We start from the raw sequence: 26,038 nt of genomic DNA, 5'->3' as shown, positions 1-26,038 counted from the left end.
AATTGTAAATTGAAACGATTGTTTTGATTTGATTTGCTCCTTTTTCGCCCTAACAAACACAATATATGAAGCAATTAGATTGTTGTTTTTCGTTATATATATGCAAAAATTTCAACAAACACATAATTTCCTTTACAATAAAACACTGCAAATTCAATTAAGTCCGGTAATTTTATTTTGTCGTTGCAAAAAATTTACTATGGAAAACTATTTCTTCATCTCTTCTTCGCAATGAATGATTGAGCCGAAAAAACGAGAAAAAATATTCTATATAAAATGAACGCAAGATGAATTGGTAGTTTCAGTTTTGAAATTTAAAAAAAAAAAATTTAGAGCACAACACAAAATTCCATTTGCTTGTCTTAATCTTCCTTATAGTTGGCTCATCATGGTTAATCTAATCGAATGTGGCATTAAATACCAAGCAACATCGATATTTAAATATTTGCAAAAAAAAATTAGTTGAGTATTTCTCAATGGTTCTTTGTGTTCGGCTCTCGACTTCAGTCGCTCTTCTACTTCAAATCCTGTTCGAATTTTCTTTTCTCATCATTTATTCCTAGTTATGTCTCAATAATAATTTATTATGACATTTGCCGAAAATTCATATATATATTTATATATGCATAAGATTGTGTACGCGTGTAAATTACTATATAACTAAACATCTCGTTTGTTTGTTTTTCGCTACAAATGATGGAGTTTCATTTTAAAACGTTGGTTTCTTTGTTGCTACCATGTCAAATTGAGATAGGAAATTGAAAGAAATATTTAAAAAAAAAAGAAGCAAATTATAAATACACAATCGCTCTTCTCGCATATATGGGAGGCATCAAATGTTAAAACTGTGAATCACAGCACAAAATGAACGAACGGAAAAGTTTCTTCTTGTTTTTTAAAATAAACATTGCATGCGTTTTGAACAAAATGAATAACAAAAGACGATTTGATTTTCCAAATGATATTGAGCATCTTTTGATCCGTTGAATTTCAATAAATTAGAATATAAACAAAAATGTCCACATTTTTGTGTGCATCATGTGTGAGACACAATTCATGATTGTGGCATGTTACACACGTTGCTCTAGCATCTTCACACCTAAGATACCCTTAGATTCAATAAAAAAAAGAAAGAAGAAACGATTTCTATCAATTGTGTTTGCTTACTTTCTTTCATCTGTCCATTTCTTTCTTCTCTCATTTTTGTTGCATTAAACAATTATCACAGCCATATTTTCCTTGATCGATTTGTTTTCTTTTGATAATTTTAGATATTGTGAATCTGTGTCTGTTTCTCTCTCTCTCTCTCTTTCCAATTTTTTTCCTACTCTCTTCTGATCTCAATCTCTTTTCTTTGATTTTTCACGTCATTCGACAACAGAGGTGAACCGGTCATAACGCACACCAAGGCTAAAACTGTCCCAAAAGTGCATTGTTTCTAAAATTTCCTGATTGATGGTTTTGTTGTTTGTTTGTGTATTTTGTTTGAATCGAAAATTAATGTTCGCAATTGTCGGTGATTTCTGCGACGACTACATTGGTGTCCGTACTCGGGAGCATTTCATGGTTTTGTTGTGAATCGAATGAGGGTGTTTCTTTCAATGAGTATGATCGATTTTCGGTTGGTTCATCGTACAGTGGCGTTGTATTCAGATCTACCGATGATTTATTATTATTTGTTCGATTTGTTTCGTTCGACGACGACATCATGTCACTTTGTTTTTGCTTTTCGCTATACTCTTGTGCTAATTTTGACGGTGACTTGATTTGAATGCGTGGCAACGCTCGCTCTTCATTTGCCACTTTTAGTGTGTCGGTTGGGTTTGCTATCGCCGATTCATTTGCTTCGTTAGCACCACCACCACCACCACCATTGCCGCTGCTGCTGCCAACGACGCCGCCACTACCACCGTAACCACTTGGATCGCCACCACTTTCATGCGACTCATTCAGCTTTCTTGGCTCTGAATCATCGAATTCAAGGTCGCCGTCTTTTGATTGCTTTTCATTACTGAATGAACTATCGCCGAAATTGCTGAAACTAACAATGAAATTTCTTTTGATCAGTAGAGTGTTTTTTCTTCATCTTTTTCATTTTTATGAAATTTTGAGTGCAATGGGTAATTAAAATGCCAATGACATTGACATTAACTCATTGATAATGGGACAATTAATTGTTTTTCGTAGATATTATTCAAAGATTTTCTCACCTATTTCTATCTTTTGGGCCATCAAAATTTCGATGATTGCGATTCTTTTGCGGAGTTCCACCATCCTCATTATCTTTCCAATGACCACGCGGGCCTCGAGGATTGTTATTGCTTCGGTTTCGATCGTTTCGATTAAAGTTTCCTCCATCTGGTCGGTCGTTATTCATTCCTACACCATCGAACATCAGACAAAATATTAGATTTTCGAGTGGAAAACGACAAAATGTACATGATTTGCCTGAATCTTGCAATTGAATACCATTTCTGAAATTGGGTTTGAGTCACACGGACTTCGTTCGTTTCGAAAGGATGTTGCATATGTTTTAACATAACCTCAAAAATGGTATTGGCCAAGCATCGAACAAATTATCATTGTACTGATGTTCCGACCGTTTTATCGATGCAATTGTGTCGACTTTGTTTCGTTGCCTTTGTTCCATTCATCTCACAAATTGCTCACAGAACAAATCGGACCAGTGAAAAAATGAATCTTATTCTATGTCTATATTCAACAAACAGTTGAAAATACTACAAACCAGATCTTGGTTGCCACGTGAAGTTGTTTCTCGGGCCGAAGTTCTGCATATTACCTCGCATATTCATGGGTCCATTCATTCCAGGTGGACCGAATCGATTTTGATTGTAGTAATCCCGTTGCTGGCCAGCCGGTGGACGATTTCTGTCATAATCATTACCACCACCGCGTCGTCCATGATGCATTTTATTGTTCATGGCTGTTGTTCATGCGACGAAAAAAGACGAAACAAGTGCAATAATCAATGGATCATTTTCAATTCTCATTCTCATTCTTGATTATTTGGCGATTTTAGTGTTTTTAACTTACAGTTTGGTCCCAACGGAGGGCCTCTTAAGTTATCTAGTGGAATAGGTAGTCTCATATCTTCAAGTGCTGGCGGCGGTGCGCCAATGTTCATTCTCGGATTTGAATGATCCATGTAGCTGTTGTTGAAGTTCATCGGATTTTGTGGTTGATCTCTCCATTGCATGTTGTTTCTTGAATTGTTGAAATCACGATTGTTGCCATCGGATGGCGTGTTTCGATCGTTTTCGCGTGATCGTCCACGTCCATCCGACCATCTGGAATTGGTGTTTCGTCCGCCACCGCCGCCGCCACCACGTTCATTGCTATAGTCACGCGATCTATTGCCACGGTTTCGATTGTCTCTATCTCGGTCAGTGCCTCGGCTGCGGAAATCTTTTATATCATTATCTCTGTCATGACTCATATTTCCACTGTTGACAATATCATCGAAGTTTGGTCCCCGATTATCTTTGTTCGCAAAATCGTTCGGTGCCATTGGATTTGGTCCGAAATTGATTTTGGGCGGTGGCCGATTGAACATCGTTTGACTCTTTTGAAACATTGGGTCGGCAGGTTGGTTAGTTTCATCTTCTTCAATATCCATCTGATCATCAGAACCACCGATGTTTGCCGACGATGCCATTGTCGGAGCAGCCTACAAAAAATCAATGCGAAAATTATTCGATTGTAAGTTTGGAACAAATGTACGGCTTTGATACATACCATTGGAGGCATTTGCGGTATTGGAGGAAAGAAGTATGGAGCGGCACCTGGCGGAGGTTTATCTAGCGATGCCATCGGCATTCCTGGCACAATTGGCTGTGGAATCATCATTGGCATTTGCCCGTTCATTGGATGCTATTCAGAAAAAGAAAAAAAAAACGTTTGATCATTCTGCCGATTCATTCGCCCATTTCACAAATGAAAATGGAAACTTACGCCTGGTGGTGGTACGCCCAATGGCAAACCGGGCGTCATCATTGGCGGCATAAAACGTGGCACTGCAGAGCCCATCGGGAACGGTGGCACCATTTGTGACATATTGGTCATAAGTTGCTGTTGTGTTGGTGGCGGCTGATCCATAGCGAACATCGGCAAATTTGTGACTTGATTAACAGCCGCAGCTGCATCGTTTGTATCCTTTTGTTGTGATTGATTCTTAAGCTTTTCCTTGAGCCAAGCTGGCATTGAGTCTTCATCAAACATGCCACCATCTTCCAATTGCTCGAAATCGGTGTTTTGGTCTAATTTATCCCATGGAATGTAACTCACACCCAGCTCTAAGTCCCAGTAATCCTTCCATTGTTTACTCTTCACACCTTTGCCAGCGGCCCATGAGATGGATATAACACGGCCATGCAATTTGTATCCATTCAAACCGTCGATTGCTTTGTAAGCATCTTGACGCCGATGCATGACTAAGAACGCACAGCCACGAGGATGAATCATATCGATGCTAACTATGTCACCGTACTTGGTAAAGATGTCCGACAATTCTTCCTGTTGCGTCAATTTTGACAAGTGACCAATCCACAAAGTCGTGCTACACACTATACGAGAACCGAAGAAAAAAAAAACAAACAAAAACATCATTTTATTTTTTTTTCTTTTTTTCCCCATTTTAAATCAAAAGATAAATGCATTGAAACGCACCGCTCAAATGTTCCTTCTTAATCTCAGGCAGTCCTTTGCGTTTGCGTTCACGCTCCTTTTCTTTGTCCTTGCCACGGTCTCTGTCTCGATGTCTATCGCGCGATGTTGATTTTCGACGTTCGCGATCTCTGCTTCGTCGACGATCTCTAGACCTGCGATTACATTAATTGATCAAGTATTTTTTTTTCTTTCTAATAGAATATGAATATCGCATTGATTTGTTACCTTGAACGACCGCGTCTATCTCTCGATCTGCTTCGACTTCTTCGCCTTTTGCTGTAACGATTTCGTTCGATCGATGGACTTCGCGAGTTTCCGTCTAAGTTAATCACTTCGACTTTTCCATCGTCTGAAACCAATTCAACATCAGGATCGATTTTTGCTGCAAAATAAAAATCAAAAAATTAACCAAAATTCTATTGAACATCGACATAATGTTGATGATGATGAGTCTGTGGCATTTTGTTGCTACCTTGTTCAGCTGCACTTGATGTCATATACATTGGTCCATTTTGATTTGGATTGAGATTGGCATTTTGCATGCCATAGATTTGGTTGTCTTGTCGACTGAGGTCACATTCGTTGGCAAACGGAAGCTTTTTCAACATGGTGGCTAATTGTTTTTCGAATGCCTCCTCTTGCATTCGCATCTCGGCCAATTTCGACTGTTTGGATTCTTCAATCTGCTTGAGCTTTTGTAAATTGTGAAGCTGCCGCAGGACATTCGGATCGTTAAGCAATTGCGATATGTTACTGTTGTCAATCGTTGAATTGGACTGTTGTTGTTGCTGTTGCTGTTGCTGCTGTTGTTGTTGTTGCTGTTGCTGCTGCTGTTGTTGCTGTGATTGACGCGGTGACGGTCCTTTGTTGTCATCGTCTTCGTCATCGCCATAGTCAAAGTCCAGTAGTTTCTTGTTAAATTTCACCGAATCTTGACTCATCCCCGTATTTGAGCTTGTGCTTGCGATCGGTTCATTGTTACCCTTTTGCCGCAAGAGCATTAATTGTTGTAAATGGCGAATTGTGCTGGGATCGATATGGGAAACGTTCGACATTGAATTGATCTGGAGTGGTAGAAAAAGTAATCGATTAGATCAAAAATATTCAACTCCTAAGAAAATGCAAATTGATTTTCAACGTACGGGTCCGGACATATCGGATGACATAGTGTGACCTTCATCAGCCATATTTGGTGCAGGTGACTCCTGAGTGATTGTACTCATCATGCCTGTGAGAAAACAGAGAGAAAACGAAATTTTAATTTAGAAAAATGCATCGAAACCAGACTTGATTACGTTCGGCAGTGGCGTTCTTCATTTAAGCTTCACTCACCGTTCAAACTCGTGTCTTGAGATGTACCTTGATTCTGATAGATGGGATGATTTGGATCGGCCAAATCGAACAACGGCTGAATGACGTCCGGTGCAAAGACATTATTCTTTTGCCACAAATTCAGCACACGGATGATTTTGCTCTTGTCCTCGGGACTGCACTGAAATAAATTGGCGAATGTTGTTTGCATGTTGCGTGCAAATCGCGGTGCAAACACATCTTTTTCGGTGCCAAATTGATGCCTCGATTGGCGTACAATCGAATCGATCACGTATAAACCGGGTATTTTATACTCTTGCTTGCATTTCAATATGAATTTTTCCACACTTTGCACCACATGCTTGTAGAACTTGATCGCTTTCATTGCACTCCGTGTGATGGAAGTCATTTTCGCTTTCGAGATCGGCGGCTTTGATTCGTAAAGCCCCGAGAGCTATTAGAAGAAGATAGAAAAGAGAACAAAAGAGTTAGCCACATTTCTTCTACACAGAGACGCACTGGGAAATGAAACAAACGCAACCATAAAATGCGAATTGACAAATGAAATACACAACAATTTGATCGGGCCGTTTCGTCGCATTCTCTTTGACTGTAGTATTTTCCTTATTTTTAAAAGCACTCTCATGCCCCGGCGCATTTTCATTGTTCGAAGAATAAATATTTTCATTCAGAACAACTTCGATGCTGTTTTTTTTTTTCATTCACATCCTTTTTTTATGGCAAGTTTGCGATTGATCAAAGCTTATTTTGACATTGGGTCGACTGAGGTGTTTTTTTTTGTATTGTTTTTTCTTCTTCCTATCTTTCTTCGTCTTCTCATTGTCATTTCAAGCCCATTGTCGCTGATCTTGGATGACGAATGCCATACAGTTTGTCTCATGCATATTTCACAAATACACGTACACACATACACACACACACACACGTACGCACTAGGGCAAGTACAACAAGCGTGTGAACATTACCAAAGAACCACGCACACATAATAATCATCCTTTATCGCTCGCACAACTTTTTCAAACACTTAAAAATCAATAAAATTCCATTTTTTTTTGCTGCACTGGTTCCGAGCATTTAGATGCAATTTGATCGGTTTTGATTTTGGCCATTTTTTCGGCGACACCCCACCCCTCTGATGCCTGACATTCAATCGCTTTATTCCCATTCTGGACGTACTGATACACAGACAAACACTTTCAATTGAGAAATTTACTTTTGCAAAACATTTTTTGCGTGTGTCTCTCTCTCTCTCACGTTTCTTCTTCTCTCTTCCTTTTCGGTCAATATAACAAATCTAATTTTTTTTCTTCTTCTTCTTCTCTCTCTCCCTCTCATTACATCAAAAAAAAAAAACTAATGATTTGATGCACACACTAAACGGCCCAATCGATTTGTGATCAATCACACTTAAATTTGTATTAAATTAACTTTCGTATAACATTTTTCAAAATCCCATTGGGCGAACAGAAACGACAAAAAAAAATTCGGTCGAAATTTTGTTTACCTCGGTATTAAAAGCAACAACTGTTTCCATTTTTGGAAGATTTATTTCATTATACTTTTTCACAAACACACAAATTCTAGATCAAACTGAAGAAAATAAACGAAAACGCTTTTCACACAACTTTTTTTCCGTTTCCGCGTCGATTCGTTTTTTGTTTAGTTAATTGGTGTTTCGTTTATAGAAATCTTTTAATTGAAACTAGTTTCAAAATGTTCTATGTATAAGTTTTTCTCTCGTATATATTTTTTTTTTATAAACTCCACACGGCATTTCACTGTAAGACCATTTAAAAAATGGCGTCGATACGGAACGACAACATGACGGTAATTTGTTATTTGGTGTCAATGTCGAAAAAAATGCTCACCACTCCGACATCTTGTGGCCGATGATGGCAATTGGGTCGCGCAGTTCGAAAATGCCATTCATGACATTTGAATTACGGTGGTGATTAAATTGATTTTATTTTTAAGTTTTTTTTTTGCTGTTGATTGTTGCTTCAACATTTAATACATCAATTTTCGGTCACTAGTAAGAAAAAAATCCAAACAATTTTAATGAAACTAGTTTTTATTAAAAAGAATTTTTTTTTGGCTGAATGTAGAAGTTTGGCATTTGATTTCAACTGATAAGCTCAGAAACACATATTCGAAACAAAGCAAGGTAAAAATACATGATAAATTTATACCAAACCTGCTCCATTGAAACATTAGGCATTGATTACTCGAGATACATTCAGATTTAGAAGAAGAAAAATTAACACATAATCCCATGGATAATTAGTCCGTAAAATAGAAAACACCTTAAATAAACGCTAATCGGTTCAGCAGCATAGTCATTTTTCTTTTCTAAAAATTCATCCAATTTTTAGAGTTTAGCAACATTACTTCATGTTTGAAGCGAAATATATTTTTTTCAATATTCATTCAGATCACATTATTTACAGAAAAATTGAAATTTTCCTCCAAATCAATTTTTTTCACATTGTTTGTTTTTCTTTCCTTGAAAACCCCGTCAAAGATTTGAATCCGTAAAAAATGCTCACAATTGATACAGTTCCAGACTTTGATGTTGGTTTGGCAAATGTAACTTGAATTTCAAATTAAATCTATCAAAAAATGTGAAAAAATTGAGTTAAAAATATTTTCTATCGTGTTCGTTCGAATCAATTTCATTAAGATTGTCTTTTGAAAATTGTCCAATGGGCTAAGTTCTTATTCACACAAACAAATGGCTCATTACATTATCGCGAATTGTTCCATTGACAAAAAAAATGATTTCAAACTTGGAATGTCCCCTTTGTGTTGATACCGCCTCTGAATGACCTCTTTAAAATGCATATCAATATCAATCAGAGCTTATGTCTTAATATTCAAATCATTCGTTGGAACAATGGCGACCTTAGCATTAGAGCGCGACCTCTTATCCCTGAATCTTTTGTTCGATGTGTGTATAAAATAAAGCCCCTGACTGACGACAAGCGAAAAAAAAACAAAGGCCATCGCTGCTAATACATAATCCGGTGGAAAAATGAAACATACGCGCGTATGCAACAAAGCGATCATCAGACGATGATATGATGTTGATGATGATGGATTGGCGCGAACAAAAACGAGAGCAAACCGAGTTTTAATTCCGTTCCATTGAATTGGTGTTTCGACATCCTTCGTTTGTGTTCTTTGACAAAAATTTTCATCACGTAAATCCCCTTTTGAAGGAGCACGCATTACGGAAGAAAAACGCCAGAAACCACCACAAATTAATTAGAAACATTTCGGTTAACGTAATAATGTATTGGAATACGGACCAAAAAAATATTTGTCAAAATGGATGAGATGGAATCGTTTCATCTTCATCATTAAACTGATGTTGTTTGTTTGTTTGACAATGAATCAAAATTTGTCGTACGCCCCCCCTCCTCTTACATGTGTCTATTTGTTATGTCATGTGTTTGCGACGATTTTATTTTAGTCGCAAACCAAAATTCAGGAGCCATGTAAAACAAAAACAGTACGCAAACAACGTATGAATCTATTAAAATGGGCACTAATACAGCATGTTAGTAGGGTGTGTGTGTGTGTGTGTCTTTGTTGAATAAATAATTTACGTAATTTATTGCTCACAGTCAATTGAAGTCTGTCAACCCTACACATACGAAGGGCTCGCTCAACAATTGTCTGCACGTTTTGTTTTCGTCGTCTTTTCATCCATGCATAAATGCTTCATCATAAGCTACAACAAACTGATGTCGATAGTTTTCGTTCACAATGTTATCATCCATCAATTCTACTGACGCAAAGATGAAAATAACAAAATTCTCTCGTTTTTCCTATTATTCTGGAATAAAAGTGATATTTTGACGTGCCGAATGGACTGTTTCGCACAATGAAAGAGTTTTTGATGAAGTGGACTTATGTAACGAGTTCATTACATCCTGGGTGGTTGATAAGAAAAATGTGAAAAACGTAGCTGATTTACCATATTTATTATATAGGTATAGTAGAATTGTTCTGAATGATGGAGCCAAATGAAAGAAAATGCAATAACAATTCAAAGCTAATGAAGGACCTTTGACTGTTGTTCTTAGAAAGTTTCTTGCGTAATTGACTCGAGTCGAATTTCCAAAATTGAAATTTCGGTCAATCCGACTCTGTTGTCATTCGTAAGAAGGACTTTCTTGATCCGGTTTTTATTCGCACTATTCACTTATTGTTTTAATCTGATTAACGACCTGTGAACTTCTTACAACGAATAGAACCCGGTATTTATTAATTACAATGAGTCTTGCTCTTCCATTCACTAATTGCTCTCCATCCTTGAATGAGCATTATTCACACATTTTCAATATGCTGTCCACGTCGCCTTGTCGTCAGCTTGGAAAATGTCGTATCGTCCAAAATAATCGACAATAGCCGGATGATGCGAATAAAATGGAAATCAATTACTAAAGTGAAAATGGAACAAAAGACATTCATTAAGCAACTGTGTTCGGCCGAATTTTCGCCTATTATCAAGATGCTTGGATATTTGCTCTCATTGTCACTTGAACCTGATTTATTACGACAATTGCAAAGGAAACACATAATTTACAGAACAAAAAGCAGATAAAGAAACCATTCTGTCGCGGGAAATTTGTCGGAAGCCAAATCCATAATTTTCATTATCTTGCATCAATTTGCTCCATTTCACTATTTTGCCTCGAAAATACACACATTCTGAACTAATGACGCACACATACACACAATTTTATCATTCACAAGAGCCCGAATAACGGAGACAACGAACAAACTGGGAAAAATCAGAAAGAAAAAAACGGTTCATATGTCATTTTACATTTCCTTTATCCAATTCTTATATCGGATAAACAACAGAAAAAAAAAGTGAAAACCAAAGAGGCCCATAAAAATAAACATTTTAATAGCTTGCTTATTTTCTCTCCCCTTGAATGTCTATAAAAAAGTGAAGAGGCGATAAAAGTTCAAACCGATGGGAGTAACATAACAAATTTCTTCGATTTTGTATTGTCTCGCACCGCCGTTTAATGTTAAACGAAAAACAGAAATCATATGCATGCGTGATGAAAAATCAACATGCTCCTTTATCTCTCTCTATTTCGAGATGTATCTCATGTGAATATCGGAATTTTCATTTGTACGGATACAGATAATACCCAAGGAAAGAAAAAAAAATATCATTAAACACTTCCTGTGCTCACTGCTCATTGCACAGACACGCTAAAACAACAAAATAATAAATGAAAACACCAATTTAATGATTTTTCGTGTTCATTTTACACAGAGAGTTTTCTGTTTGTTGCCATCGATCTTCTTCTTCTTCCGTATGCTTTGTCTACTCAAGATAAAACATACAACGTGAGCGGCCGAGAAAAAATGAAAAGATTTTGGCAATTTAAAATTTTACTCACACAGAAATTATTGATTGATTTATGCTAGATGATATAAGAGAATAAAACGAACTCTTTGATTTTCTCTCCAAGAATCATTTACAGCCAACAATTCCGTTCGGTTTTTGTTTAGATTTAATCGTTTTGTCGGGGGAAAACACTGCTATTGCGTATTGAACGATGATATTAAACAGTTGAAAATGATTATTATTCCACCGAAATTTGAATTCTGCTGCAAACATTGCAAAAACCACCAATAATTTAGAGTTTTTATCTTTGGTTTCAACCGGAGTATAGCAGAAGCCTTTTTGGAGCCTAGAATTGCCAAGTTGAAGGATGCAAAATTAATGGAAACAATGTGGACAGTTCATAAGAATCCAATAGGACACTAAATGGACAAAATGACGAAAATTAAATTGATTTGAAAAATTAAATTTTACTAGCTACGTCAAGAATGATTTGAGAGAATCTCGCTGAATGAGAGATAGAATCTGTTCCTTAGAAAACATTTAACAATTTGGTAAACATATTGTTAATGCATTCTTTTTATTGTGTCTATCGTATTTGTAAGAGAAAATAAATTGTTTTCCCGTTCGGATATCGGATTAGAGCAGCACGGTGTTGAATTCCGCTGTCAAACACATGATTCATTCATATTTCCAATTAAAATCTTGAATCGACGGTGGAAAAGAAACCATCACAATGTGATGATCACATCACGATTTGTCGCGAGAGAAACACGACTGAACAGCAAACCAAAAAACTGATTGAATTTTAATGTGTATTTTATTTTATTTGTTAAATTATTACGCAGCCCCGCTATTTGCAGTGCGTCAGCGTCGTTTCGCCAACGCGAAAATTTTGCGAAGGGTGCGTTACCACTTTCAAAGAGCGGAGAGTTCGCGAATTATGCAAATATTATGTTTTTTTTTTTCTTTCTTCGGTTAATACAATTGCTTCCTTCCAGGCATTTGGCAAACTGCACGGCGAGCGAGAGCTGAATAAAGGGAAAAGAAGAGGTTGTCGCATCAAATTTACTTCAACTCTGTGCGCGGATGATTCGATTCACTCTGTCTATTATGACGTACGATTGTAATAGAGCATTACATATTTATTAGAATCCACACATATCGTCTGGAAGTGATGCGATGACAACACCTTCTCATGTTGAAATTGTTGTAATACCAAGCCGCAAAAAGTGCAATCACACACGAAATCCAACGAAACCATAATCATCATCATCATGTTGTGAATACATTTATCTTCTGAAGCGATCAAATCAACGTCACCGACAAACCAGATATGTTGGCGTTTTGCTACACACCACACCACTGACACTAACCCACACCCATGACTTATGTAATATTTATGATATTTTCATGAAAACTTGAAAACTAAATCCATTCGCCGAAAGGAAAAAACGGAAAAGAAGAAGGAACAATTTGCAAACAAAAGATGTCGCATTGTTTCAATTTCCTTTCCGCAATTGATCTATTATTCAAATTTGGCAAGAATTGCAACGATATGGCGAATATTGACTAGAATTCACATCAATCATTCGCCGATTCAGGCGAATCTGATCGAAAAAACATACATGTTGGTAAAACATGTAATTGTCGAAAGAGAATAACATTTTCCTACTTTTAATGACAAAAGGATGTCGTAATGCTAATGTGAATTGCCATAAACTGTTTTTTTTTCTCCGCCCGTTCATAATCCGGCTTTTGTTTATTGAAAGCATTTAGGATTGTGAGCACATGAGCAAATAAATGATGCATTGTTCCGGAGATAAATATTGTCATAATCGAGAATATCATGGATATGATTTCGTTTAATCGTCTCAAAAACCATCGTTTCACTCCTTTCGACGATTATGGAAAATGCGTCCTTTGATTTTGCATGCGAAAAAACCCGAATTCGAAACAGCAACTAAAGAAGCATTCTTGGAAAATTTTAATCGAATTTGCCTATGAATAACCGGATTAATCCCTTTCCTTTTGTACAGCTGGGCTTTCTTCTTTCCCTTTCCAAAACAAGAGACCGAAACCGAGAAAAAGTGGTGGAAAAAGAGACAGAGATTGTCGAAAGCGATATCGATTTAATCTCAATTTAATCGACAACCACTTAAAATTCCATTCAAACAGAAATAGAAACTCGGGCAATGTATTGTATGGATTTGGTTCACGTCAGCCGCATTGTAGCCGCTCTTCTTTATACGTATAATCGACAATATGCAAATTCACTCGTCGAAATGTAACAGATGACAGCAATTTTAAAGGATATCTATGTTATTTCTGGCGCAAAAAAAAGCGGTTGACATCCCGGTTCCAGTGTTTAATGCTTCACAGGCATATTTTTTGTTGTTCAAACTGTTGTAAATCCTTTGGTTTGTTGACTATCCCAGTCAAATGCATCACCGTTGATGAAATATCGTTGATGCCCTTTTTTTTCTTTTCATCGGTAACCCTATATTTAGTCTCATTTCTACTGTCATTCAATTTGCGCACACATCGCAACGTTATTTCAACAATTCAACAACTTTTCGCTATCCACGCATATATGTATGTGTAATTGTTTGTTTGACAAAATTCGTTTGATAATTTGTCCATTGTTTACATTTGCTGCGACATTTTCACTGCATATGGTGCATATCTCCCTTGTTAAACGTCTCAATCCGTTTTGATTTCAATGTGTTTTTTTATTTTCATTCTTCTCTTTTGGTTTCATCATCATTTACAAACGCATACATTCCACACAATACAACTCAAATTAATGAATGAAACACTTGTTCGAAGACAATCACGTCAATTGAACAGATTCAAATCGAAACGGAATTTTCGAAGGAACTCTACGAATGGAAATGGATTCAATGAACTTGTAAATGTATTGTGAAAATGGGGGGAATTCGTGAAAAACAGTAAAAAAAATATGCTTGAATAAGGTGAAAATGGGATGTTTGAAAAAATTCAGTGGAAAAACTATCCATTTGCAGGAAAAAATGATTGCCTTTATCGAACTAGAGCCTGAGCAGTTGTCACTGTTCACAGTCAAAGGTCAAGGAATAAGGCAATGAAATTTTCACCAAACAACGGTATCTCCAACCACTCTCCTTTTCTTTCTCTTTCTATTTTGTTCTCTCTGTCTCTTTTTTCTCTCTCTTTCATCCATTGAAACAATATATCTATGGTTTGACTTGGTGGATTGTTTCAAAATTTGTGGATTATTTCATCGCACCCCTGTCTGAGTTGAGCACTTAAACTCAACGTACGGATGTTCGATACACCAGTATTGTTCAGTTTAACCCGTTATGTGTTTGAAGTAATGAGAATACTCGATGTTCATCACTCCTGCGGTTTTTGAGTGCAAGGTATTGACAACCGTGAACAACAGATGAGCGAATCGTCACAATGTGTCGAGAGATGTACATCAGCATCGAGAAAAAAAAAAGTGTACACTCGAGCAATACATAAATGAAAACAACGGCAGCAACAACGGCTACGGCAACAGCAGTAGCAGTATCATCATCAGAAGCAGTGGCAGCATATCGAGTAATACAACGGAACAGCTTAAAGATGGATTATACGATCAATGAATATTTAACAACGATGCCATTCGTTTGACAAGCGTTAAACAAAATTGGTTTTTTTTCCCTGTCGTTGTAGTCGTTTTGGTTGGCGAACGACGCTAACTTTTGCTCTGTTTCCCATATTCGTCCGGTTGTTTAGTAAATATATATATATTCCATTCTGCAGAGCATTGGATGCTTTGTGGTGGCTTGCTACTGTTTTTGGTTGGCTCAATCATTTATTTATACCGCAGTAGCGAAACACTGCTGCTTTTGCGTCCGACATTCTATTTTGTTTCTGTTTCTGCTTTTTTTTTCGATGAAGTAATAAACTTAAAGTAAAAGAAACCGAAAGAATAAAAAAGAAGAAGCTATTTAATGGCATGTTCCATGATGTGGCCAAACGAAATGGATACGGGGACGAAAAAGCGGCATGCCAAAAGGAGAGATCGGGGGGGCAAAAACAAAGAAATGTATGTCGCTTTTGAGCAGCACATTTATCGAAATCATTCTAAAATAAGCAATCATGTGATAATTCCCGTCTCCAGCGTATTGAAGTGACCGGTTTGGCCATCTCAACCTTCCCACCAATCGACCGACATATAGATCGGCTCACATCAACTGGCCACACTTTAGCTTTAGCCATATTCTTCAAATGGACTCAATTCGATATCGTACACATGTGTATGTGTGTGTGTGTGTTTCTTTCAATGTCAATTCGATTTCTACCGTTCTATTAGTCCATTTCAACAAATCATCGTTGTGCCTCTGTCACTCTATTGTTAAAAATGTATCGGTGATGCGCCCCATTGAACTGGTACTGAATGCAATGATGTGGAAATCGTTCAAGTGTTGCGCTGATTGTTGCTCTTGTTGATTTGGATAGCGATATCGGTTGCACACACCCGGGCAAATTACGACAGTCAAAATTCTTGAATTACAAGTGATCTCCATCGCTCGCTTGCCAAATTTCACAACACATTCACCTCATCGATTACTGTGTTGGAAGACATTAGTTCATTTTTGGTCAAAAGACTCGCACAAATTACGACTGTGACTGGTTTTGTTTTTTCTTTGGCATTTGGTGTGCACTTTGTTTGGCGCAGATATGCGAGACCATGAGCCGGAGATACAGCAAAACCAGCTCGTCGTCGCATTGAGTGATACAATACAGCGTCCGTTATCAATGAACGAACACACTAGCTATCGCTATAATTTTACACAGTTCTGTACTGTTTGGTAGGTGAATGTCGTTCTATACACAAACGGCCACCATTTCCTCTGGGAATCTTTTATTTTCCCGATATTTTTATTTTTTTTTGCTGTTGTTGTTGATTTCTTTTTTGTCTGTTGAACACATAGACGGCTTTGTCTATTGCTCGCCTTTTCTCCAACACTATTAATTTATTTATGTGCGGAGAGAGAGAGAGAGAGAGAGAGAGAGAGAGAGAGAGAGAGAGAGAGCGGATGATGCGTTGTATTTCGGTGGCACAAATGTCAAGCCGCAGAGATCAAGACAGATACGCTCAAGATGAAGCATTGCGCGTTTTATTGATGCTTCGGCATTTGATGGTGCACACAAACTCTATTTATTCCTTTGCTTCAAAACGAACGTCATTCGTTCCGGATGCCATAGTAAAAATCTGCACACAATGTAAATGCTACACAGTTTTTTTTTTCATTCGCACAAACAAATTTAATTTTGTGCCAACGACAAGAGTGAGAGCAGGAGAGAGGGAACAGAAGAACTTGAAACAAATGCAACATTTTTTTTTCTAGAGTGATCCATGTCAATCAAACTCAAAGTGAATTTATTAACACATCATTGATATCGTGCAGTGGCATTTGTGGCGTGCAAATTGTACGATTTCATGCTGAGAAATACCAAAAACGAGAGAGAGAGAGAGAGAGAGATCGCAATCAATCACACACACAAACCGATAATGTTGCCCGCAGTGTTGGACGTGAGACGACCGACCGATACTCACAGCTCAAAATGTGTGTGCGTCAGTGGTTTTTTACCACCAATATTTATCATGTTTAATGTCCAACAAATCATGTTTGGTTTGATGACAATTCAATTGAATGTCACTCAGTTTTTCACGCAACAAAAAAATTGAACAACGGGATCGTAGGGAAAAAAGTCTTACACACAACACCTTCCAGAATACACACATTTTTTTTTGTCTGCAAAGCAGCCCAAAATATTACTGCATGCACACACCAATGGTGTGACACCATCCCAATCACGTAATAAATATGAATTACGATCGGTATATAATTCAATAGTTGCATCGTTATCAGTTTAGCTCGCGAAGTTTTTAGATTAGTGCATATTACTTACGATGCGTCGTGCATGTTATCCGATGCTAATACAATGATTCCATGTGAATTCGAACAACGAACCCGCCCTGTGTACACGTTTTACTTATGGAAGTGCAAACAAGATTTTACAGATGGGTTGAGAAAAATTCACTTTTTGACGAAGAACACTGGCAGAAATGGCACTGTCACTTTGGGCAAAAACTATTATTATACAATTATATATGCATACACAGGGATAGTGCCACAATCAATAGAATATATGTTCTTGATAATTATTATTTTCATTTTCTACTCGATTCCTATTCTTGAAAACTCTTGATGAAATCGCTACTAAATGGAAGAAATCACTTTTCGATTATTTTTCATTCCGTGGCAAATTTTAATAAATTAAAAATGGTAAATTTCACATGGAATCGATGCATTGGCTCGTTTGGTTGACATGAACTCAAGGAAAATGAATTCCATTATCGCGTCCATTAAAGTTACATTCTATGTAGTACGCGGCAATATTTTAGTGACATAATATGCGCGCGATGAATTCAGGTTTCTCTTTTTGTTCGTTCGTCTTTTGTGTTCAATGAGTGAGTGAGCGTGCGCGCATTTGCTTCGTAGTGGATGCATTAACGAGAAAAATCTCATGCGATCAAGTGTTCAATAATAATAAGTGAGCGCACGCTCTCTCTCTCTCACTCACACAATGCACCGAATGTGATGTAATAAATATATTTTCTCTTCTTTTAGATACAATGGTCGAATGGACGATGCACTGTAAGAGGAAGCGAATTGATTAAGCGGCCATCTGTGTCTGCGTGCATCGTGAACTAAATGAATGAATGAATAATGCGTATATGCAAAAGGCAGCAGCAACAACAGGCATATCTAAAATGTTGTAAACGAGGTGGCCAATGCACCGTTGTCATGCGAGCCCAACTATTTCACGCAGTAATGCAATGCGCGCGACAGCACACACATACACACGCACACACACACAATTCTCAATAGAGTGAGAGCTAAACAAATGAATGTCAACCCTCATCGAATCTCGAGATAAATTGTAGCGATAAAAAACAATTCCACGTTCTTGAATATTCCCTATTTGGTGTGAGACGCGCTACGTTCAACTTAAATGCAAATGGCTTGAGGCAATCACGACCGCACTCTGTACGGTTCCCTTGATTCGATGGGAGTATTTAGAAGAAAAGAGTATATTGTTTTGATATCGGAATTTTGCAGCTTGGTACTGAAATACGGCTTGCCACTCATTTTATCTAGTGCCACTTTATCTAATCATTGAATGGCTTAATCTCCACCTCTTCTACTTCTACTTCTACAACGCCAATGTAATTATTTATTCAAATTTGAATTCGGAAAATCTATAATTCGATTTCAGAATTGCGGTTGCAGTTGCTTAGATATAAATTATTGCTGGCATAAAGAACGATTCAAGTCAATTTTGGTTCTCATGCATCTTCTCCGAATTCATCGATATTGAAATTTTGGACTCTCTCTCTAATCACAACCAAATCATTCGAATTGACAACGTGCAGACGATGAGCACCTTTGATGAAATGTTTCGCTTTTTGTTTTAACCAACAACGTCGAATGTAAACACGAAACGAAAACACATCTTTTACATACATCTTCAAAGAAACTCCAATTCCATAATCAACCGAATCACAGAGACACACATACACAACGAATGCCGAAATGAATATACTGCAAAATCAAAGAACTCCGAGTTTCGGTATTGTATGTTTGATTATCAAATAAGATTGAAAGGAGCAGGTAATAATATCAATAAGAAAATGAAAATGGAACTCATTTCATTGGCAAGACGAAAATAAATTCAAGACACAACATAACGAACGCACCAGACAATTACAATATTGCCATCGACTTTCTTGTTCGTTGAAAAGGGAATTGTTTAAATAATCAAGGCAATTGGTCTGATTTTGTCAGCCGAAAAATGGTTGAGGCCAAAAAATGGTTGGGGTCAACGTGTGGCCAATTCGGAACACAATTGAAAATTTGTTTTTAGCAAGTTTTCAGTATGTAAAAAATGTATTGGTGATTTACTACTGACGAACAGTCTGGTAAAATCATATAGTTGTGGCCATGACCTATGACACCTAATGAAAATAGAAAAGCGTGGATGAAAAATGACCACATTTCTGTCTTTCGTTTTATGCTTTTTCTTGTTGCATTGAATCGCAATTGCAAAAAGCCAACAAAGGCAAACCAGAGATAGAGATAAGCGCTTCATGATTTGATTTACTAATGAAAAATATCCGATTGAAGTCAATATGAGGAAGAATAATAAAAATACAAAAGGAAGAATATTATCCAAATGCTGAATGGAAGCTTCGGTCAGATTTGAACTCAGACGAACTTGGTGTAAGTACGACACAAGTAAAGTGATGTAAAATATATTTTTTCCTGTTTTAAAACTTGTAATTCAATAAAATTGTTCACATTAATCAGAAAAGAAAAAAAAAAAACGTTTTTGACGGCAACTTTGCGACCGATATGCAAATGAGCTCTCATGTTCGACGCTTAAATGACAATGTTTTGCAATAATTCATTTCCATGGCCAAATTGAATTGCCGTTGTAAAAATGGTTCGGGCAGTTTGTTGTAGCCTATCGAACGGTCTGCGTTCGGTTCACCTGTGCCACCAATTGAGTTTTCTAATTTATCTAAATAGAATTTATTATATTTCTTTTTCGTTCCTTCCTGTTTTTTTTTGCTTAAAATTTTGCAATGTAATAAAAGCGATGCTGTTTTATTCATTCAGAAAGAAAAAAACACATACACAGGCGATGTTTTCGCAAAAAAGAAACAAAACGATGTAATGAATGGAAGAATGAAAGCGAGTGTACACGGACTAGGGAAATGATGTTGGCATCGTGGGTGGCAAAGCGTGCAATGAAGGGTGGCAAATTGGCAAAAGAGCCTATTATTACCAAGCTAAACAACCGAATGCCTCACTTCTGCCCGCGTATTCTTTGCACATTTCTTTTTTTTTCTCTCCCTCTCCCTCTATCGTCTCTTTTACTTTATTTTGCAGTGACTTGTTTTTCTTTTTTCCTTGATGAGAAAAAAAACATCATTTATTTATTTTTGATTGATTTCCCCGCAATTTACATCATGTGCTTAAGAATGTTCGATTATCGTATTTTGGTTGACGACAGAATCACTCGTTCCGTTAATTTCTTAAGAAAAAAATAAAGTCGGATTTTTATTTGTTTTCTTCTTTCTTCCTGTTCTTGTGTGTGTGTGTTGTTGTTTCCTCCATGCCGATGCGCCCCTTGAGATGAATGAAGGGAAACATTGCTCTCTGTGTGTGTGTGTGTGTCACCGTCTAGCATCTCTCTTGTTGACTCTACAGTTTTGATGAGAAAATATTTATTTTATCGAGCAATTTATAATTTAACAGTATTTATTTAGCACAGAACAGGCACTGTGTTGTCACACAGCACTCTCTCTCTCTCTCTCTCTCTCTCTCTCTCTCTGTTGCATTCTCATTCCTTTTTTCGGATAAGAGTTGAATAACAATTTAAGCGTTCAAACTAAAAAAAAAATTGACGCAAATCTGGGAAGTTGTTTTTCTGCCACAATCTCAGACATCAAATAGGCAGTTCGGCGGCAGTTGAGTCTAGAGAAAATGATTTTCTTTTGGTTTTTTTAATGGAATTTGTTTTGGAATAAAGCGAGAGAGAGCGAAAAAAAAAATTACTTTCGTGTAATTTTTCAATTCAAAGAAACAGCGCACACGCGCTGCGCTAATTCGAGGTCGCATCGCAATCTCATTTTTTTCTCGTCTTTTCTGAGCGCTCACCATCTTTTACCGAGAAATGGATTTGTTTTTTGCTTTGATCGATATGTCACCATTCTCGTACATTTCTACTTTTATATTTTCAATTTACGTTTTTCTTTGCTTATTTTCTTTGTTTATTTATTTACACATGAAATAGGCTCATTCCCATCAATTCAAATTCAATCCCATTAACATTGATATATCTTTTTGACATACACTAAATTCGTTTCAACAGAATTCCTCTACGGAACTTTGGCGACTGACAAGAACTTCAAGTTCGCGACTTTTTTTTCTATAGTAAACAATAAATAAGCGGAAGCGTTTAGACCAATTTTAAATTTCCGCTAATTTCAATCTCTCGGAGGAAGCTGCCTTCTTGTTTGGACAAATATATGGCAGGAGAAATAATGCCATAAAACAAATCTTAAATTTTTTCCAGTCAATCTAAAGCTTTGAAGTACTAGTGCCAATTAGCACTGCTTTAAAGCATAGACAATTTAGCTAAAAGAAATATTTGTCGAAATATAATTCATTTTTACTTTTTTTCAAATCAAAATTAAACTTTTTAAAATAAGTTTTGAATTAATCAATAAATATATAACAAGCAATGCTATATTTAATTGGTAATTTAACATTTACATTTCTATAAATTTAACTTAAAACTTTAGAAATACGTGGATTATCGTGAATCGGCCCAAAAATTGAACGGAAAATAAAAAATTACTATTGTGAATGACGAATGAATTCAAAATTCATTAAAATGAATCTGGCAAATAAATAGATGATTTGATCTGTTATTCTAATCTGATTTTATCTGACTTGCATTCAGATAGAACATACCACATCGGTGTTCCCATATATCTGTCTATGTCCTCAATAGGAAATCCTGTTTTGGATTCGTTGAGTTTGGATTCGATGTTCTCTCAAAAAAGGCGGCTTCAAAACTCCTTGCGTCACAAATGAGCACAAGCCACAAGTTTACAAAGCACTCGCTCTCTCTCTCACTTTCTCTTCCCGTTAATAGGCACACGCACATGCTCTGGCAATAAAATCGGTGTGCAAACAACGAAATGGAAATGAAACAAAACAAAATAAAACAACAGTGTGCATAAACAAAACATACATTGAGTTTATTAGATGGGAGTATGTAAAATCCGTATATTTGTTGCCGTGTTGTGTTTGATGAAAGATCAAAGGCGAAAAATATTTGTGTGTATTTGCCTTCTCCATCTCTCTAGTGACTTTCGGTTTGGTTTTTGCGGGTGCAGTACAGTTGCTGTTCACAATTAACTAAGACTACACCGGCTCGGCTCATCAAATCAACGCCATTCCCATTTCGGAAAATTGTGAATGCGATGGAGAGAAAATGAAATTGAAAATGAATATTGCGCGTTGTTTCCTGATGATTTTCGTGTAGAAGCGAAATCCGTTTGAAATCCGTACATGTTGTTTGAGTTTGTGTGTGTGTGTGTGTGTGTTTTGTGCTCGATATTGAAAGCATATGCAGCAATCAGTTGGCAGCAAAAGAAAAACCCATCCGAAAAATACAGAACAAATATCTATGAATTGGGTGCAATAACGTGAACAAATAGCTGCTAAAATCGAATGCGAATGTGGTGATCAGGACTCGTCGACCCGGTCCGGACCGGAGAGAGAGAGAGGGCACACTGAACGAAAACGGTAATGGCAATTTGATTATCAGGAAATTATTTAATGGCATTTCGAATGGCATCGTGCCGCCAATGATGCTCAAAACCCGAAGAATATAATGAGGAAAAAGTAATTTATTCTCTCGTGCGCTCATATTCTCATTTGGCTTTTTAAATCACAACACATCCATTCATTTCACAAAACCAATAACAACAATATTTATTATGGATCTCATTCAATATTCACATTGATACCGATGCATGCGAATTGAGGCATGTTCTGTGCGCTCGGATTGACATTCTATGCCTATTTGTTGTGCCATTTTTTGACATGTTCAATGGGCATTTTATATGATGGTACTGTTGCTGTTGCATTGACGGCGGTCGATTCAATGCCAATGCCGAACAATTATCGAAATTCATCGTACTAAAATCAACTCCGGATGATACAAATAATGAGCATGATTGCTCCATTCCGTCGACCGTTTTAATTGTTGCAAATTCATTGTGCGCCCGAATCGTCCCATAAATAAAAACGCCATTATTTCATGGTTATATATAGTTCGTTGCAGCGAATTATTTGCCCGGGAACAGTCAGCGTCATTATCAGCGTTTTTCATGTAACGATTGGAAATGACATTTTTTTTTCTTCTACCTTTTCCGTGGTATCTATTCGAAATCCATCGAAATTGGAAATTAAAATAAAAGCTGCGATGAAACTACCACTTGTGAAAATGGTGACGTTCCATGGACTGAATGAAGAGAAATGATGTGACTGGTGTTGATTTCAACACGGTGTTCACAAAATCGCACGATGAAAGGGTACAAAAGATGCCATTGTATTCGATTGCATTAAATCCGGTTGAATCGGGTAAGACATTTTTTTGCATGCACTCGAACCGATTGAAGGTGAGAAATTAATATATAGCTCGTGCTCATCATGACACTCTTCACTCAAGAGAATTGATACTTCGATTCAATTCGATTTCACTGCTTCGATTCAGATTATTACACATTTCTGTGTGCAAGTCGTCGTGAATCTTCAGCTCTCGACGAGAGAATGATGAAAAGAAATATGACAGAATGAAAAAAAGAGAGAAGAAGACGAAGAGAAAAAGAAATCACATTCGAATGGCATTATGAATCAGCGCGAATTGTCTGAATTCAACGAGCCTCGCCGTACCGCACATAGAGAGTGAGAATAGAAGTTGGTCGTGTGTGACATGTGTTATATGAATTATGTAATAATGTGCGGTACATTAAAGTGAACGACGATGACATGTCGATGAATGTGCCAATATCTCTCTCTCTCTCTCTGCCTCTCTGCCTCTCTGTATTTCTCTCCTTCTCGGTGTATATTTGCTCTGGTGGTTCGCACAGCCTCTCTGTAACTGTGTGTGTGTGTGTGAAAATCAAAATGAAAAAGAATAACATCTAATATTCCCATAAAAGCAAACTAATAACAAGGGATTACATTTTTGTTAAGCTTCTTTTTTATTCTTTTTTTTTTCGATGAATGAATGGTTTTCCCTGCTTTTCGTCTTTCATTCTTGAGTTGGCACTTTTCACGCGCGGTCGCGAGTCTTCCTATACCATCATACAACCCCCGTCCCTCAGTCCATCTGCGCTCACTCGCCGCACTACGCCGTTACTGCATAGTCAAACAATCGCAGATTTTTCACTATCTTCGATTCAATCATCGAATGCCATGTCATTGCCAAGCATCATCATCATCATCATCCGTGCATTTTCCCTCTTCAATCGCCCGCTATTTTGTTCCACTTTCACAACTCTTGTCAACTTTTGTTGTTATTATCATTTCCACTTTCTAATACTAATACTTAGCACGGTATTATTTTGTAACTACTTTTCTGTGTGTGTGCGGCAGTTTCTATCGGCTTTTTGGGTATAGAACACTTGCTAAGTGGATGGTTTGTCACAACAAATGACCGAAAAAAAAAATGTAACACCGTTCGCTACCATTTGAGTGTTTTGCTGAAGTTGTTCCTATTTTTTCTTTGCCAACAAACAATGCCATTGATTTTGATCGTCATGGATTTGCAGAATTTTCATTGCCATAACTTTTCTTTTATTCGCTTTTTTTTTTGTCGTCGTTTATTACAAAAAAAAAGTGCGACTGGTGTTCGAAGTCGGCCGGGCTCAACAATCTCCAGAATAAATAATAAATAACCGCATAAATCAAGCGAAATGCAAACAATCGTACACACACACACACACACACACACAAAAAACCACAAACCTGCTGTGCTTATAGCACCCAAAGAGAAAGAAAATGCGGTGTATGACAAACACTTTAACACTTGTAAAACTAATATGTTTCGAAATGCATGCGGTCGAGGGGTTGTTTTCGACAACAAAGCTCCTCAATGGATACCGATTTTATGGATTTACAATGGATGTCTCGACTCAACATTCGCCACAAGTATCATTCCGGTTGTGTACATATTTGAGGATTTATTGTCGACATTGTTTAAATGCACTGAACGATGGTGGATGTACCATGTGCCATCGAACTATCGACAATATTAGCCACTGTGAATGAAGTCAAATAGATCGTATTTCCATTTTCACTGTATGTATGACGCTTGTCATATTTATTTTACATCAAATGGGCTAATTCGCATTATCGAGTTGATTTTCATTGAAAATTCAATATTGAACTCATCAATGCTGTTGAAAATCGGCCGAATTTCTCCCAAAAAAATGAAAATCTATGCATTTTCGAAGGAAAAACGATTTTCTGCTTCGGAAATGCTGATGTTTCACAGGTGACACATATCAAAACAATCGAATAATGTCCGGTGCTGACTGCGTAACTTATGATGAAATTTGTATTTGATGCCGTCGAGTTGTGTTGCTACTGTGTCGGCTTAAGGCAACAACAGTCCCCTTTCTTCTCTCTATTCTCCCTCATTCTCTCTGTGTCTCACCACAGTGTCTCGAAAACATTAATGTGTGGACGCTTAGCGGTCCCCTTCGGCAAAATATTACCACACAGCAGCAGCAGCAGCAGCAGTAGCAAAAATTCATCATAATCCGTGCACCATGAAATCATAAGCATTATTCATTTGCTTTTATGGCTATTACTTGATTACGAAGCCTCCTTGTTCATATGATTTTCAGTTCATGTATTCTGGTACAAGGCTTACACATGCTTTCTCTCGCTCTCTATCTACTCACTGTTGCTTTGTGAGCGTTGTACTTTGAAGATGGTGAAGTAACAAAGACATTTATATATT

At 37.1% G+C, this 26,038-nt stretch overlaps 2 protein-coding genes across 5 annotated transcripts in view; both read right to left on the bottom strand.

Annotated features, from left to right (window-relative positions):
- The window catches only part of LOC129576375 (cytochrome b-c1 complex subunit 8), a 250,305-nt gene that overhangs the window by 31,112 nt on the left and 193,155 nt on the right, over positions 1 to 26,038 (bottom strand). The window lies entirely within an intron of this gene.
- LOC129576363 (SR-related and CTD-associated factor 4) lies at positions 153 to 7,871 on the bottom strand. Of its 4 annotated transcripts, none has more exons than XM_055461323.1 (12): positions 7,523 to 7,871; positions 6,019 to 6,451; positions 5,829 to 5,914; positions 5,159 to 5,750; positions 4,912 to 5,068; positions 4,687 to 4,838; positions 3,973 to 4,583; positions 3,757 to 3,891; positions 3,055 to 3,688; positions 2,747 to 2,944; positions 2,211 to 2,379; positions 153 to 2,041 (listed from the first exon to the last, which is right to left on the bottom strand). In XM_055461323.1, the coding sequence occupies exons 1-12, from the start codon at positions 7,550 to 7,552 to the stop codon at positions 1,498 to 1,500; spliced, it is 3,741 nt and encodes a 1,246-aa protein (XP_055317298.1). In that variant the 5' UTR covers positions 7,553 to 7,871; the 3' UTR covers positions 153 to 1,497. The 4 variants fall into 4 exon arrangements, with proteins under 4 accessions (XP_055317298.1, XP_055317300.1, XP_055317299.1 ...); XM_055461325.1 differs by having other exon boundaries at positions 2,801 to 2,944; XM_055461324.1 differs by having other exon boundaries at positions 6,046 to 6,451.

The sequence above is a fragment of the Sitodiplosis mosellana genome, unplaced genomic scaffold (genome assembly GCF_009176505.1).
Source record: "Sitodiplosis mosellana isolate CC-2019 unplaced genomic scaffold, AAFC_SMos_1.0 Smas_scaffold_6181, whole genome shotgun sequence".
NCBI lineage: Eukaryota > Metazoa > Arthropoda > Insecta > Diptera > Cecidomyiidae > Sitodiplosis > Sitodiplosis mosellana.
Note: the sequence above shows the minus strand (reverse complement) of the source record. Positions and strands in the feature narration are given on the sequence as shown.

Bases quoted from the DNA above. Each gene is read 5' to 3' on its own strand.
- LOC129576363 (XM_055461323.1), bottom strand. From the start codon at position 7,552: ATGGAAACAGTTGTTGCTTTTAATACCGAG. The intron at 6,452-7,522 runs GTAAACAAAATT...TTCTTCTAATAG, and splicing joins TTGTTGCTTTTAATACCGAG to CTCTCGGGGCTTTACGAATC. The intron at 3,892-3,972 runs GTAAGTTTCCAT...TTTTCTGAATAG, and splicing joins TGGGCGTACCACCACCAGGC to CATCCAATGAACGGGCAAAT.